We start from the raw sequence: 14304 nt of genomic DNA, 5'->3' as shown, positions 1-14304 counted from the left end.
ATGTGGGACTGATTTTATGTGGGTAGTTTAATTTACATCATAATTGTATTATTTAAATCATTTGATTATATTTTGTATTATCAAGTAACAAGTAACTAAATCTTTAAAATAAATGTAGGGAGGTAAACCATACAATTTTCCCACTGAAGTCTAAGTAGTCAGTATATGCATACAATGAAAATACTCAAGTACGGTACAAGTAGGCCTACCTCAAAACTGTTCTTAAGTATACAGCACTTGAGTAAATTTAATTAGTTAAAATGTGAATGATGTTCTCTGTGTCTGAGAAAAAGAAACAATTGAGCACTTGAATAAAAAATGAAATAAATCTCATTTAAATAAACCACGTGGAACTCACGGTTGGTGATCCATTTAGTTAATTTCAATTCCATTAGCTCTGTTTTTGGTCTCCACCGACCCCAGAGGGAAATATCTGGCTCTTTAGCTGCTAAATGTTTTACAGTGTTCACCAGCTAGTTGCTAACTGTGTCTGTCTGCTGGGTTTGTACCACACAGTCGTTTTTTGAGCTTTCTGTTGCAGAAAACAGCTGAGAGTGGTGATAGTGAACCAAAACAGTTGTGTTCGTTGTAGTTTCAGACTATGAAAAAAGAAACGTGAACCTCAAGGTTTGTAGCTCAGTTAATTACAACCTAATTTTTAGTTAAACCTAAGAACGTGTGTGCGCACCACTTCACAAATAGAAAACTGATGAGACCATGTTTAATAGATGATGTTTTTCACAAGAATAAAAAATTGCTGTCAACCTGATGAATGTACCTGATGAGAAGGGGGAGGTTTGTGTTTTGATCGCTGGCGTGGATTCAGGAGGGTTTAGGGAGATGATGGGGTTGTATGTTACGTGCTACATCCACATGTTTCCTGGCCTGGTCACTTCTACAGGGACTCCCTGCCTGCAAAACTTATCCTCCTCCTAGCCAACGCTTCCTGGAGGGCGCTCCACACCAAATGCACCTCTGGAAAGAAAGAAAAAGAGAAAACATTTTCCATTTTTTTCTGTCTGCTTTTGTTTTGCACATTGAACATGAGGATGATTGCTTTGAACTCTGGCCCACTCACAGACAAACATAAAAGAGGATTTTTGGAGAATTTGAGGTTGTGTGGAACATAATACTTATACATACACACTTTTAATACTTTTATTATATTTTAGAAGTTGTTTTCAAATGTGATTGTATTGCAAATATTGTTTTTGAGTGGAATTTGAGTTTTTATTTTTACTGCTAGGAAAAGTTGCTCTCTGCACACCCAATTCAAAAACAATGTTTGCATTAAAATCACATTTCAAAACAACTCCTATTCACAAGTCTTCACAAGCAAACAGCTGTGAATTGTCTTGGCACTGTTCGTGTTTATGCTCTGAGATCACAAGAGGCATTTCAAAGGTCAGTGTCCCACAATTCAATACCAAAAGAATGGGCACGAAGCATTCAGGCACTCAGGGGGATGTGGGGAGCGAGAGAGGGCGAGGGGGAGAGTGTTTGTGTGTGCATTGTGGTGATTTACGCAGAAAAGAGAGCAGGAGAAGTATACACAACTCAATTGAAACAATAGGAAAAATGTTTTACATGACTGATGATATAGATTAGTTAAGTTAAAATGAATAAATTCACTTCATGAATACCCAGATTGGAACATACTGCCACATCATAGTCATGCTAACACACCAACTAGTACATTTTAAGAGGACATAATTATAGCTCAGCAGCCTGCCCATAGCCACTAAATGATTTAATACAATCAATAAATTAAATAAAAAGCAGACAATGAGTGTTGCACCTAAAAATATGAAATAAAACGTTTTAAATGTTAAATCAATTTCAATCTTGATAATAAAGTTACCAGTTTACCAAACAGTTACTGTTAATACGGTTAGTGCAGCTTCACAAATGTGTCAGAGTGGTTGGTTTTATTCCTATCTTTATTTCTAATCACTAGAAATCAAATAGTTTTCAGCGTGCTGGTCATATTGTCTGTATAGCACATTAAACACAACACAGTTGGCCTAAAGTACTTTACAAAGCAGAGAAAAACAGAACCAAAGAAAGGACAGGACAAGAAAAAATAAAAATAAAAACCACATGTTAATGACAATGCAGACAAAGACCACAAACAGCCACAGACCGGAAATACAGGAGCTGGTTAGTTTAGACACAGTTTGATGAGAGGATCAATGCACTAAAATCAATAATAAATACAGACACATGACCCTCGTAAAACTACAATTAAAGATATTATTAGTGAGATATAGTGTGTTAGTGAGCTCTAAAGGTGTGAGTGGGCCATTTCTTCAGCTCGTTCCCCAGCTTCAAGTCTATAAGCTAACCTAACAAGGCTCCATCTTGACAGTAACAATCTTCTCATCTAACTCAATGTGTAAAGGTGTGTTAGTGTGTAATTTGACGCCTGAAAGTGTGGGCATCCCCCACCAAAACAATCTGCCCCCCAATATACAGTAGAAAATATGTTAAATATGGTCTCCTTTTTTGAACCCTGTCATGTTATTTCTTGTTTATTAATTTAATTTATCCATTTATTAAGGAAAATATGAGTGTGGAAACCACCAAGAAGCCACCTAAAAGAAGGCCCACCTAAAGAAATCTGAATGAGTTTAAGCGTTTGCTATATTTAGGATATTTTCACTGCTTTACCTTGCCATTATACAGCCCTTTCCAATGAAGAAACGGACAATTGGGAAATTAGTTAACACGTTATTTGTCATCCGAACTAACCCTTTAAAACACGGTTACACAAATAACACAAACAAACCAATCACAGACTGTCCCTTTTAACGTGAAATCAACTGACCCCTAACGTTTTTTTAGGAGCAGTACAGATACAGATTATTATAAATCAGGGAAACTGTTAACCGATATTTGGAACCAATATACATTTGCAGTAAAAATGAAAACCTTGTCAAAATTTAGAATAAAGTGGTGGAGTGTAACTAGGTACAGTACTGAAGTACAATTTTGAGGCACCTGTACTTGATTATTTTCATTTCCCAGTCTGTGGCACAACAACCCTGAGTCCTGGCTATTACTCACGATGTGTAACAGATCCTGTTATGAGCAGGAAACTGAATGAGACTATAGAATGATGACTACAGACAGAAAGAGGCAGCTGCCTCAGAGCCAAAGCAGCACCTTTTAAATCTTTTATCAGCAATCCCTTAAAAAAAAAACAATTCTGATAATTGGAAAAATTCTGAATATCTGTCAGTCCCTAATCAAATGATTAATGATCAATGTAGTCTTCAAACGTATGTTGTAAATGTGCCAATTTTCATATAGAAATAACACAGAACTGTAGTAAATGCACTTGGTATTTTTATATATATTTATATACCATGATTACACCCTTACCTGAAAGCATCAATTGTGTGATAAGATGTACTTTGGTCAGAGTCTCTAGCTGCGTTGTGTCGGGATCAGAGTTGCAAATGTAAATGGGGAAATGCTATTTAATGCTTTGTAGGCAAACAACAGTATCTTTGAATTCACACTGTCACATATTTTAATGTAGTTCCTGCTTTTCTCCAGCACGGTCTCTGAGTTTTGTTAAAGGAACACTAAAACATGGAGGTTTTGCCAGAATACACTCCAGTGTGTAAGAAATGAAGCTGAAAGAGTGTCAACAGTCTCTCTGTCTCATTTGTCCTATATCAAAACCTTCTCTTTGATATTTTGGATGTATTTTCCTCGGACTGTGTTTGAATCTGTACATACTGATCTTCTGCCACACAAATCTTGTTTTTTGGTATTTCATAGTGCCCCCGGTGCACCAGCTTGACTGCAATCTTCAGGGGGCCCAGTGAGGGTCCAGTTGGCACAGTGAAAAAGAGGAGCACACTGAGGACAGGGGAGGGAGTGAAACAGGAAACAGTCCACACTTCCTCAGACAGGATACAGTGCTCCTCTAAGAGGCATCCTGCACTCTAATGCCTCAAAGGCCTTTCACACAAACACACTTATTTTCCTTTGGCACATTACTGCATTGTGGAGAGAGGGAACACACACACGACTTGTGAACCTGTGAGAAGAAAACTCAGCAAAAACTGGGCATGAGTGAAGCAGCAGGGCCACGAGGTCAGACATCATGTTTGGTAACACTGTCCTGAAGATCAAAGTGTGATGAACTGATGCAGGTTTGAATCCAGAGATTTGCTTTGAACAATAAAACACAAACATCCACTCCATCTCAGAGGGAAATGTTATTCTTTTTACTACACGTGTCCGTAGTGAACAGGATGCAGTGCGGATAAAGAGTTTACATACAAAACTAAGAAAATAATAATCGTGGTGCAGGTCCTCTTCTACGGAGGCCGCCATGTTGAACTGCCATTTTTCTACAGAAGCCAAGAACAGACAAACCATCACTGGTTCTAGATAGGGTATTTCGTATTTATATTTTCAGGAGTTTCATGGCCACCATAGTTTCTCCTACATGCTTGGAATTCAAGTTGCATTCAAATGGTTGCAATCTGCAACTTTACCACTATGCCACTTAATCCTACACACTGGTTCTTTGAGTAAAGATACTTGGAACCAGTATCAGAATGTAACTAGGTACAACTATAAGCTACATCTACTAAGTTCTGTACTTATAAGTACAAATTCGAGGTGCTGGTACTGGTAAACCATTTTATACAACTTTACAGGCCTACTTCTACTACTACTATTACATCACAGAGACAGTGGACGGTTTTAGTGACTAGTTACTTTTCAGATCACAATTTTTTTTATGTTTTCTGTCCAGTGAAAACCACGTGTCTCTAAATTTGGTGATTGTGATTTCAATAAACTGAAGGATGAAAGTGTTCCTTTATGGGCTGTGAAAACATCCTATATAAGGATTTTTACTTGTAGTGGAGTATTTTCACTACGTTGTATTGTTACAATTAAGGATCTGAAGACTTCTTCCATCACTGCTTGTAACAGAGTGTTTCTACACTGTGGTACTGCTTTATGCAAGTAAATAATCTTAATTAGAGATGAAACGATTAGGCAATTAATTGATTAGTTGGACATTTGATTGACAGAAAATCAACCACACTTTTTATTTTGGGGGCTTTTAATGACTTTAATCGATAGTGACAACTGAAGAGTGACTGCAAATGTGCTACAGGTCAGATTGGATTAATCAAATAATTGATTAAGTAAAACTTCAGTGGTTCCAGCGTCTTTAAAATTGAAATTTGCTACTTGTCTTGGTCTTTTAGGATATTAGACTATACATATATTTAGTATAGTATATATACTGTTGGTTGGACAAAACCAACAGTTTAAATATGTCAAGTTTAGATTTCAGAAATTCTGATGGGCATATTTTTATTTTATTTTATTACTAATTAATTAATTTAGAAAAAAAATCTACAGATTAATCGACAATAGTATTTGCAGCTACAATCTAAATACTTATTCATCTACTGCATTCAACGTTGTATGTTCAAAGTCAACCTGATGCAGATTTAGAGCCACACATGGACACAAACCTTTTGTTAGATGAATAACTACAGAGGTATAACATAAAACAACAGCTCTTTCATTTATTGCGCGCACTTTTAAGAAAAAGTGTTAATGTCTGAAAGTCAGTATTACCCTTACCTGCAGAAATGTATTGAATCTGACTGGAGGGTCCATGCTTTCATGTTGGCTCCACTTGTTATATGGTGAGATGCAAGTGCTGCCACCTGCTGTATGCTGTCATTTCCCAACATTGTTCACTGTTGTTACTGTCTGAATGCAAAGTTAAAAGATTTTCTAATGGACACGGAGTTTAACATATTTCACACAATGTCCTGACGAACTAATAAATGATTACGATTAAATAATTTCTTGTTTATAATTTCCTGCATTCACTCATTTTATCCGGAACTCTTGCGACTGTTTCCCGACGGTCTCTTTTCTGTGTCGCACAAAACAATGTCCCCCAGCCCGCCGAGGTGGGAGATGAAGTGGAGCTCAGTCGGCTGTAGCTTTGCTGATGTTTTGTGGGCTTTTCTGGCTTTGTGTTTCCTTGTAGCTTACTGCGTTCACAAAATATCATCACAGCTGCACAAAAATACGAAACTTGTCGTATTTCCGTTTTATTTCAGGATCTTATTCGGTACGGAAAAACCAAACAAACCCTGAGAAGAGACGACTGGCTGCGTGTGTTTGACGTCCCAAAAAGGTAATTGTTTGTGTAGGAAACAACCTAGCCGACGCGGTGAGCTATAAAATAATGTATTTATCACTTTAATTTATACATTTGTAATGTCTTCAACTGGAGTTTTAGGGTTTTTTTCAGTGTTAACTTCTTAAAAACTTAAATGTTTGGATGCTAGCTTAGTTGAAGACAGAAATAGTAACTTGTGCTCCTTTTTTTCGTCTTCCAGGTGGTTCTGGCACTTCTATGCCATCTCTGTAGGCTGGAATGGTCTTCTTCTGCTCTTGTACCTCAACCTCACATTTCGGCATCAGTCCTACCCACCATGGCTCACCGGGTCGTTAGACATTTTGACAGGTTTACCAAGCACTGACAGTCAAGGTAGGCTGACCGTCCAACACTGTGTCTAAAGCTTGTGTCCTCCTGTTTGATAATTCACGCTGGTATTCATCCTGTCTGTAGTCCCACAGCTGTCCACTGTGCTGGTGCTGCTGCTGCTCTGTGTCCACTCCCTCAGGAGGCTGCTGGAGTGCCTGTTTGTCAGTGTTTTCTCTGATGGAGCCTTACATTTAGTGCAGTATGTGTTCGGTCTGGGGTATTACATTACGATGGGATTGACGGTGCTCTGCTCGGATCGTCTGGGAAAAGGTTAAACTCAAATCAGTCCTCTCTACATCTACTGGTCAGTGGTTTTGCTATGTGGTGCTGATGTTTGTGCTTTTCTGTTTAGGGACTGGAACTCTCCTCTCTCAGCTGGACTGGATTCATGTAGCTGGAATAGCACTTTTCATTATGGCCTCTCTAATGCAGCATCAGTCCATGGTCCTGCTGGCCAGGCTTCGCACTGGGAAGTCAGGTACGATTGTCCAGTTGTCTTTGTTTAAAAATAGTGTCTCTTGTAGTTTTGGGCCTTTTACTACAGATGATTTACACTTAACTGCTGACCATTTGCTAAACAAATCAGATTGCTGAACAGTGTGATTATCATAAGAAATCCATCACATGAACATCACATTTGCTTTTATTGTTGCCAAAAGTGTATAATGTAATAAACAACACACTCTCAGTGTAACCATGTGAATAGTATACAATAGTAAACGACTGATCTATCAATTAGTAGGGGCTGATCTGTTTTCTGTCGGTTGTCTTTTGTGGCGTCTCTCAGGAACAGTGGAGACGCTGGCTCACAGAGTGCCGATGGGAGGCTGGTTCGAGTTGGTGTCATGCCCGCATTACTTTGCTGAGCTGCTGATCTACGTTTCACTGAGCTTGGTTTTTGGAGGCCTGTCTCTCACCTGGTGGCTTGTTGTCCTTTATGTGCTCTTCAACCAGGCACTGGCAGCACAGCTTTGTCATGAACTTTATATTAGCAAATATGAGTCTTACCCGAGGCATAGAAAAGCATTTATACCGTTTATAATGTGAATAGTTTGTGTTTGCCTTGCGTATTGGGAACTGTAAGATCCTAGAAAAATGTTGTCTGAGGATCTGAAGGTGCAGGACTGAAACTCACCTCCCTCTCAGCATTGACTGACAAGCCAACAGGACAACTTTGAACTTTAGTTGACAGCTCCAAAGGGTGAATGTGAGGCATGGCAGTGCTATGGAAACATTTTTCCATAGCAGAAGTCTCTCCAAGTGAGAGGTGAGCTGTTTCTTACTGACTGATGTGAATAAATGGGGAAATATATATATATATATATAAAAAATATCCTTGAATCTTGTTTTTGTTATAATAGGGTACATCCATGTCATAACAACACATATTTTTACAGCACACAAACATATCTCATTATAATTCATAAGATAAGTGATGTTGGTTGAATAAGGAAGTTTTAAATGTTTCTTCAATAACAAAAAGATCCTTTCAAAATTAGCCAAATTTAGACTTTGACAAAAAAAATGTTGTTAAAATAAGTGGGTATGATTTAATAACAGTAGAAATCTCATACGTATATTGCTACGAGTTATTGTGTTATAACAGAAACAAATGTAATTGATATGAGAAATTAAGCTTTGTTTTTTCTCATGGTGCTAATACCAAAGTCCTGCTGTTCGACAAACAAGTTTTTTAATAATAATCAGGTTTGTTGGAATTAAATATTGCACTTATAGCCAATAAACTGAGCATGGGAGTGGAGTTCGTTCCACGTTGTACTTCTGTATAAGTATTTATTTTAATCTTTTTGTCTGTATTTTGTGCATATTTGTGTCTACACTAGGGCTTGAGGAATCCACTAGATCCAATCGAATCCAACTTTATTTGTTAAACACTTTAAAAACAACCAAAGTTGACCAAACTGCTGTACAGGAGAATAAATAAGACATCATAAATGTAAACAGTGATGGTGATGAAACACATCTGCATTTTAAAGCTTATTTACACATTTCTAGCCTTTTAAATTTGTGTACTTTATAACTTGTAGTGTCAAACAACCTATCATGATAACGTGGTAGTTTTATTTCCCCTTGTATGTCTTTAACTATATTTGCATTAAGTCGTTACTGACAAAAACACTGTCCAATCACCGAGCTGTATTTTATGTACGTCATCCCACAAGCTCACGTCACTCCTTCAACGGTCCAATCATCTCTCTGCTCCGGTCGTAAACGCAGCAGCAAGATTCTAACTTCCGCCTCGAGTCGACTCGGTCGGTCTGATCGTGACGTGTATTAGCGAAGATCGTGTAGGTTGCTAATATGAAGTTAGCCAGTCCAGTTGCCGATGATATTAAGTGATTCGCGATAGAACAATTAAAGCGCAAACTGTGTGTGGTAAGTGTTTAGAAAGCAATAATGCCTCTCATGGTCGGCGGAGGAGATGGACGGACTGATAGAAATGTGATGTGTGTCTTGTTTCCGCTCGCCGCCGTGTTTTTGTTGTCGGTCGGAGTTGCTGCTGTTCCAGAGGAGCACAAAGCTGCTGTCCAAGAGCAGCCCCCACAAGAGGTACACGTTTTTCACTTCTTTATTTCCAATTCAATCTTCTGTCGTCGTCGGTAGCTGCTGCCGCTGCTTCCTAGCGCCTCCGAGCTAGCCAGCACATGCTAACTGAGACACACATCACATTGTGTTCCGGTTGTAGCTCCAGTGGGTAAAGTTAGTCCTTCATTGGTAAATACCGCCATGAAAGCAAATATTTAAAGGAAAGGAAAGATAAGGTAGACAGCCATAGGGGTGTTAGCATGAGAGAACCGAGCTCCCGGTTTTGTCGCCACCAGTTTTATTAATGTTCCCACAGCATGCGGCCCGAATAGCACGCTAGCCAGGACAGACGTGTAAGTTTGACTTGCTTTATAAACAGTGTGTAACTGAGCCGACTGTCTCTGTGTGCGGCTGTGTTTGTTTCCTCTGCAGAAAGCCGCAAGTCCCCATCCCTTGGGCCCAGTCATTTCTGAAGATGAATCCAACAAAGGGAACATGGGCTTCATCCATGCCTTTGTGGCCTCTATCTCTGTCATCATCGTCTCTGAGTTGGGAGACAAGACCTTCTTCATTGCAGCCATCATGGCCATGCGTTACAACCGCCTCACCGTGCTGGCAGGTGCTATGCTGGCTCTGGGACTCATGACTTGTCTTTCTGGTTAGTAGAGGCGGATATTTTGGATATTTTTGCATATATTTGTAAATATAGTTCTCCTCAGTCTCTTGCTTTGGAATAATGAAGTCATTATTGTGTCCATCCCCCAGTGCTGTTTGGCTATGCCACCACCATCATCCCTAGAATCTACACATACTATGTGTCCACCGCTCTGTTTGCAATCTTTGGTTTACGGATGCTGAGAGAGGGGCTGAGGATGAGTCCAGATGAAGGCCAGGAGGAGCTGGAGGAGGTGCAGGCAGAGATCAAGAAGAAGGATGAAGAGGTAAGCCAACTTTTTACTTATCTCCCAAACAGATCAAGTAGTACAGCCCCAGGTTGACTAAGTCAGAATGAATAAGTAAACGTACATAATTTATATAAGCACTATGGGTACTGTTTCTGACTGGTAGCATCGTTTTACTCACTAACTCTCAAATGGTTCACGTTACTTTTTCACCAGGAAAACTCTGTCACAGTGCTGCTGCTTCTCAGAAGAAGATAATATACTTACACATACAAGTAGGAAATACTGACACAGATACATCTCATGTGCCAGTCTGATGGGAATTTAAATGAATCCAAATATAATGTTTTGACTAATTTTTACTCCTCTTACCCAAGGCATTTTAAAAAAGTTTGAGTTGTGTTGAAGCCATTTTTATCATCAGGCTGCACAGGAACATGGGGGGTTTTACTGTTTAGGCTGATATGGATTAAAGGGAAGTTTCCCAACAGGATATGCCTTACATGTCATGACCTGCCCAACTGATCTGCTGTCATAAATGCGTCTCATTATCTTGGGTATTCCTACCTGTTAATAGGTGGACCCGTCTCTGTACATTGTACTGTAAAGTAATAAACTCTTGACATTTTTGTGGCTAGTGGCAGGAACTGTATGTTGGGAGTTATAAAAATACTCCTATATTTCTATATTTAATTACAGCATTACATCCAGCTTTTAGTAAAATCACTTTATCCTCTGTTGCAGCTCCAGAGGTCCAAGCTGGTTAATGGGACTCCAGATGTGGAAGCTGGATCAGGGACTACAGCTCCTCAGGGAAAGTGGCACAGCATCGTCTCGCCAATCTTTATCCAAGCCTTCACCCTCACCTTCCTGGCAGAGTGGGGGGACCGCTCGCAGCTGACCACTATTATTCTAGCTGCCCGGGAGGTTTGTTGCATTTGCTGTACGGCACATGGCTGTGTGTTTTTAATACCTTACAGTACATGGATTGTCTGACTTTTTAGCGTGGGTGGCCCCAGTGCAAAATAAATCCTTTGTTTATCTTTTTAAGACCACAAACAACAAATGCCCGTCACTGCTGTGTTGATACACAGTTGATTAAATATTCAGGATAGGTATAATTTCCTATAACATCAACATGAAAGGCACTTCTATTAAATTCCCAGGATCCATTTGGGGTTGCAGTCGGTGGTACGCTTGGACACTGTTTGTGTACAGGACTGGCTGTGATAGGAGGGAGAATGATCGCGCAGAAAATATCTGTCAGAACAGGTGAGATCTTTTTGTTGTTGTTGTATTAAAATCATATTTGTTGAATATATTTTCACAAGTACAGTTCATTCTTAAAATGTACCACGCTCTAATCATATCTGTTGAAGAAACAATTGGCTTTAAAGCCAAGTGGATCTCATTCTTGAATTTAGGAATACAGTCTCAAAGTCTTGAAGCTTTGGAAAATCTTAATTTCAACTTTGTTTTCAAGGTATATGCTTGATTTTCAACATTGATTTACATCTGCACAATCACTCTTTAATTTTCAAAAGTTGTCCACACCCTGGGAATAGTGTGAGAAGATCAAAATCAAGTTTAGGAAATTAATAAACAGTAACAGAGCTGGTCTTATGTGTTTTTAAATAGTTTGTTCTAGTGTGAAACAAAAAGACCCAGTAAGTTGATTAAGTTGATCATTATATTTGACAGACTTGAGGAACATGTTTTCCACCACCGATATCTTTTTGAATGGCTACAGTTCGTACAGTATCTGATGTTGGTGTCTGTATCTAATGACACTTGAGACTGTAGAACATTTGTTACGACCGGCACAGGATGGAGAGGCCCACCAAACTTAACATGAACAAACTGAAATGTATTAAAGTATTTAACAATTATAACACACCGTACACAGGACCACGGCTCTGGGGCCGTCACTGCATGTTAGCTTGTTTAATGATTCAGCGTCCAGTGTGTAGGATTTAGGCGCCTCTTAGATCACAACTCCCTCCCTTCACCCTCTTTCAAGCGTGAAAAGGAAACTATGGTGGCTGCTAAACGCACAAAAAACACTAATGCCCTTATCTAGAGCCAGTGTTTGATTTGTCCCTTCTGGGCTACTGTAGAAACATGGCGGAATCCCCCTACCCCATGGTGTTTGTAGATATAAACGCTCCTTCTAAGGTAACAAAAACGTAACCATTCTTATTTTCAGGAGATTATACACCTTTATTCTACCAATAGATCCTCCTAAATGTTTCACACTGGACCTTTTAATGTTCACATAACTTGTTCTGGGATCAGATGCAGACTGTTTTTATATTTATTTTTCTCGTTTAGTTTCTAGGAACAAATTAAACACTTTTGTGAATGAGGCTCTTGTTTAATCTTCCCTCGCTCTGTAAGACAAAGTACATATACATTGGTTGTTTATCTCATAATTAAAATGCTTTTTCCTTTTCTTGCTTCTATAGTTACAATCATTGGAGGGATCGTGTTTCTGGCATTTGCCTTTTCTGCCCTGTTCATCAAGCCAGATGCTGGATTTTAATTGGAAGATGGACTTTCAGGTTTACTCTGTACATACGTGTAAAATTTGGTGACGTTGCTGGGACTGTAGTTTTGACTCTGTATGTGTCCAACAGAAACAGTGACTGGTTAAACAGCGAGCTGAAGTCCTGTCCTCATCTCCTGGAAGGCCTCTGTTCCACTACAGTCTGTAACTCGTGGGGTTTCCTGTCGAGGTTGAACAGTTCGGTATTATTTTATTAGCATTAAATAACATTTTCCTAGAGTCTGAACCGGTAGTACACATCAGAGCCTCGTGGGAGGTGTAGTTGTTGAATGCTAATAAATGTTTAGTCTTTATGAAGTACAGATGTTAGATACACATTTAGCTTTTTCCAGAAACCCCTGGTTTCATAAAGTGTGATGAAATTAAACCCTCTAATGAGAAGAAGACACTGAATTACAGGGGCTAGCGGTGAGAGGGGGCAGGACTGTCGCTCTCTTAGAGCTGTATTCTCATCACAAGGTGTGAGAGTAAGAAGAATGGATTGTTACTGATTGCTGACCTCTAACTCAACTCTGAACAGTCCTGTGGCTCAGACACAGAGCCGACAGGCAGTACTTCTCTCCCCCTCTGCCATCTCTGTTAGACACCGAGTCCATTTCAAAATCTTTTGCCTTTTTTTTTGTTTTTAAATGTTGAATGGTTAATTTTGTATAACATGAGCCCAGGTGCTGTCAGGTGACTGACAGAATAGTAACCGTAGACCGAGCTGCCAGTTTCCTGTTACAGGAGTTGGCTGGCGTTGTTAGGTTTATTCCACCGTGACACCTTTTCGCCATTGCAATCACATAAGAAGTGGGCCTACCTTACATAAGATTTTAATTTCCAGCTGTGAGTAAAAACACTGAAAGCAAATCCAACAGCACATAAACTTATGTAATTTGAGATTTTATTTGAGGCAAAGATGCCATTGTAAAATATTTCCCTTAGTTAATCCTCTGTTTCACATAGAAGCAGTCTTTTAGAGAGAGAGACCTGAACCACTAGAATACCTCTGCGTCCAGGTGTCGCCTGTTGGAATATCTGGTGGAGTACTTAAAGAGCTACACCACAGCTTCAAAATAGCTTATGTGCACCTTTCCAAAATGCTAACCACATATTGGAGATACAGATCGGGGGCCTTCATATTTCCAGCTTCCAGTTTCAGGTGCCGATAGGAAACAAAAAATAAATGGATTGGGTTGAAAAAAGGCCAGTAATCACCTCAACGCACAGGTTAACGCTTCCTCAGTGATGAAAGCCATTTCCAGTATGAACCTCACTGCCTGCACTGTCGCTGCCCTGAATGACAGAATCAGTGAGTAGTAACCATCATGTAATTTATCCAACACAAACCCTCAGTATAAGTCACTCCTTTGGCCATAAGCAGCTGTGTTGTAGCTACAGTGACACCTGAACACGGCAATGTAATTCAAGCATACGTTTCACCTTTTATTTAAAATGGTATCTATTTATTTAGCTTCTTTTTCTTTCTCTTTTTTTAGCACGTACTGTAGAAACACAAAGGGGGGAGAGGTACCTATAAACGAAGGAATGGAAATATTTTTTTAAGCAAACAGGCTAAAGCTGCATTGTCAATATTTGACAGGCTGTGCCCAGCTGTGAAATACTTCTGTTTGTCATACAGGTTGGTTGAAATGCCTATAAATCTAAAATGCTAAATAAAAATGTTTCATGTGTTGTCTGACCATTTGGACTGTATTGAGCTGAGTGAACAACAACAATGAACAAACCTCAGAAATCCA

At 39.3% G+C, this 14304-nt stretch overlaps 2 protein-coding genes across 2 annotated transcripts; both read left to right on the top strand.

Annotated features, from left to right (window-relative positions):
• The first annotated feature begins 5940 nt into the window (after positions 1 to 5940).
• Positions 5941 to 7880, top strand: srd5a3 (steroid 5 alpha-reductase 3). The gene is given in 6 exon segments (XM_051377368.1): positions 5941 to 6093; positions 6096 to 6193; positions 6399 to 6550; positions 6632 to 6817; positions 6900 to 7025; positions 7335 to 7880. Coding segments are annotated over 6 exon segments (972 nt in total). The 5' UTR covers positions 5941 to 5943; the 3' UTR covers positions 7595 to 7880.
• A 900-nt stretch (positions 7881 to 8780) lies between these two features.
• On the top strand, positions 8781 to 14246 carry tmem165 (transmembrane protein 165). The gene is made up of 6 exons (XM_051377369.1): positions 8781 to 9118; positions 9527 to 9752; positions 9860 to 10035; positions 10741 to 10923; positions 11163 to 11268; positions 12462 to 14246. The coding sequence occupies exons 1-6, from the start codon at positions 8966 to 8968 to the stop codon at positions 12536 to 12538; spliced, it is 921 nt and encodes a 306-aa protein (XP_051233329.1). The 5' UTR covers positions 8781 to 8965; the 3' UTR covers positions 12539 to 14246.
• Positions 14247 to 14304: the final 58 nt, after the last annotated feature.

The sequence above is a fragment of the Dicentrarchus labrax genome, unplaced genomic scaffold (assembly GCF_905237075.1).
Source record: "Dicentrarchus labrax unplaced genomic scaffold, dlabrax2021, whole genome shotgun sequence".
NCBI classification, from domain to species: domain Eukaryota; kingdom Metazoa; phylum Chordata; class Actinopteri; family Moronidae; genus Dicentrarchus; species Dicentrarchus labrax.
The sequence above is the reverse complement of the archived record's forward strand: the minus strand, read 5'-3'. Positions and strand labels throughout refer to the sequence as shown.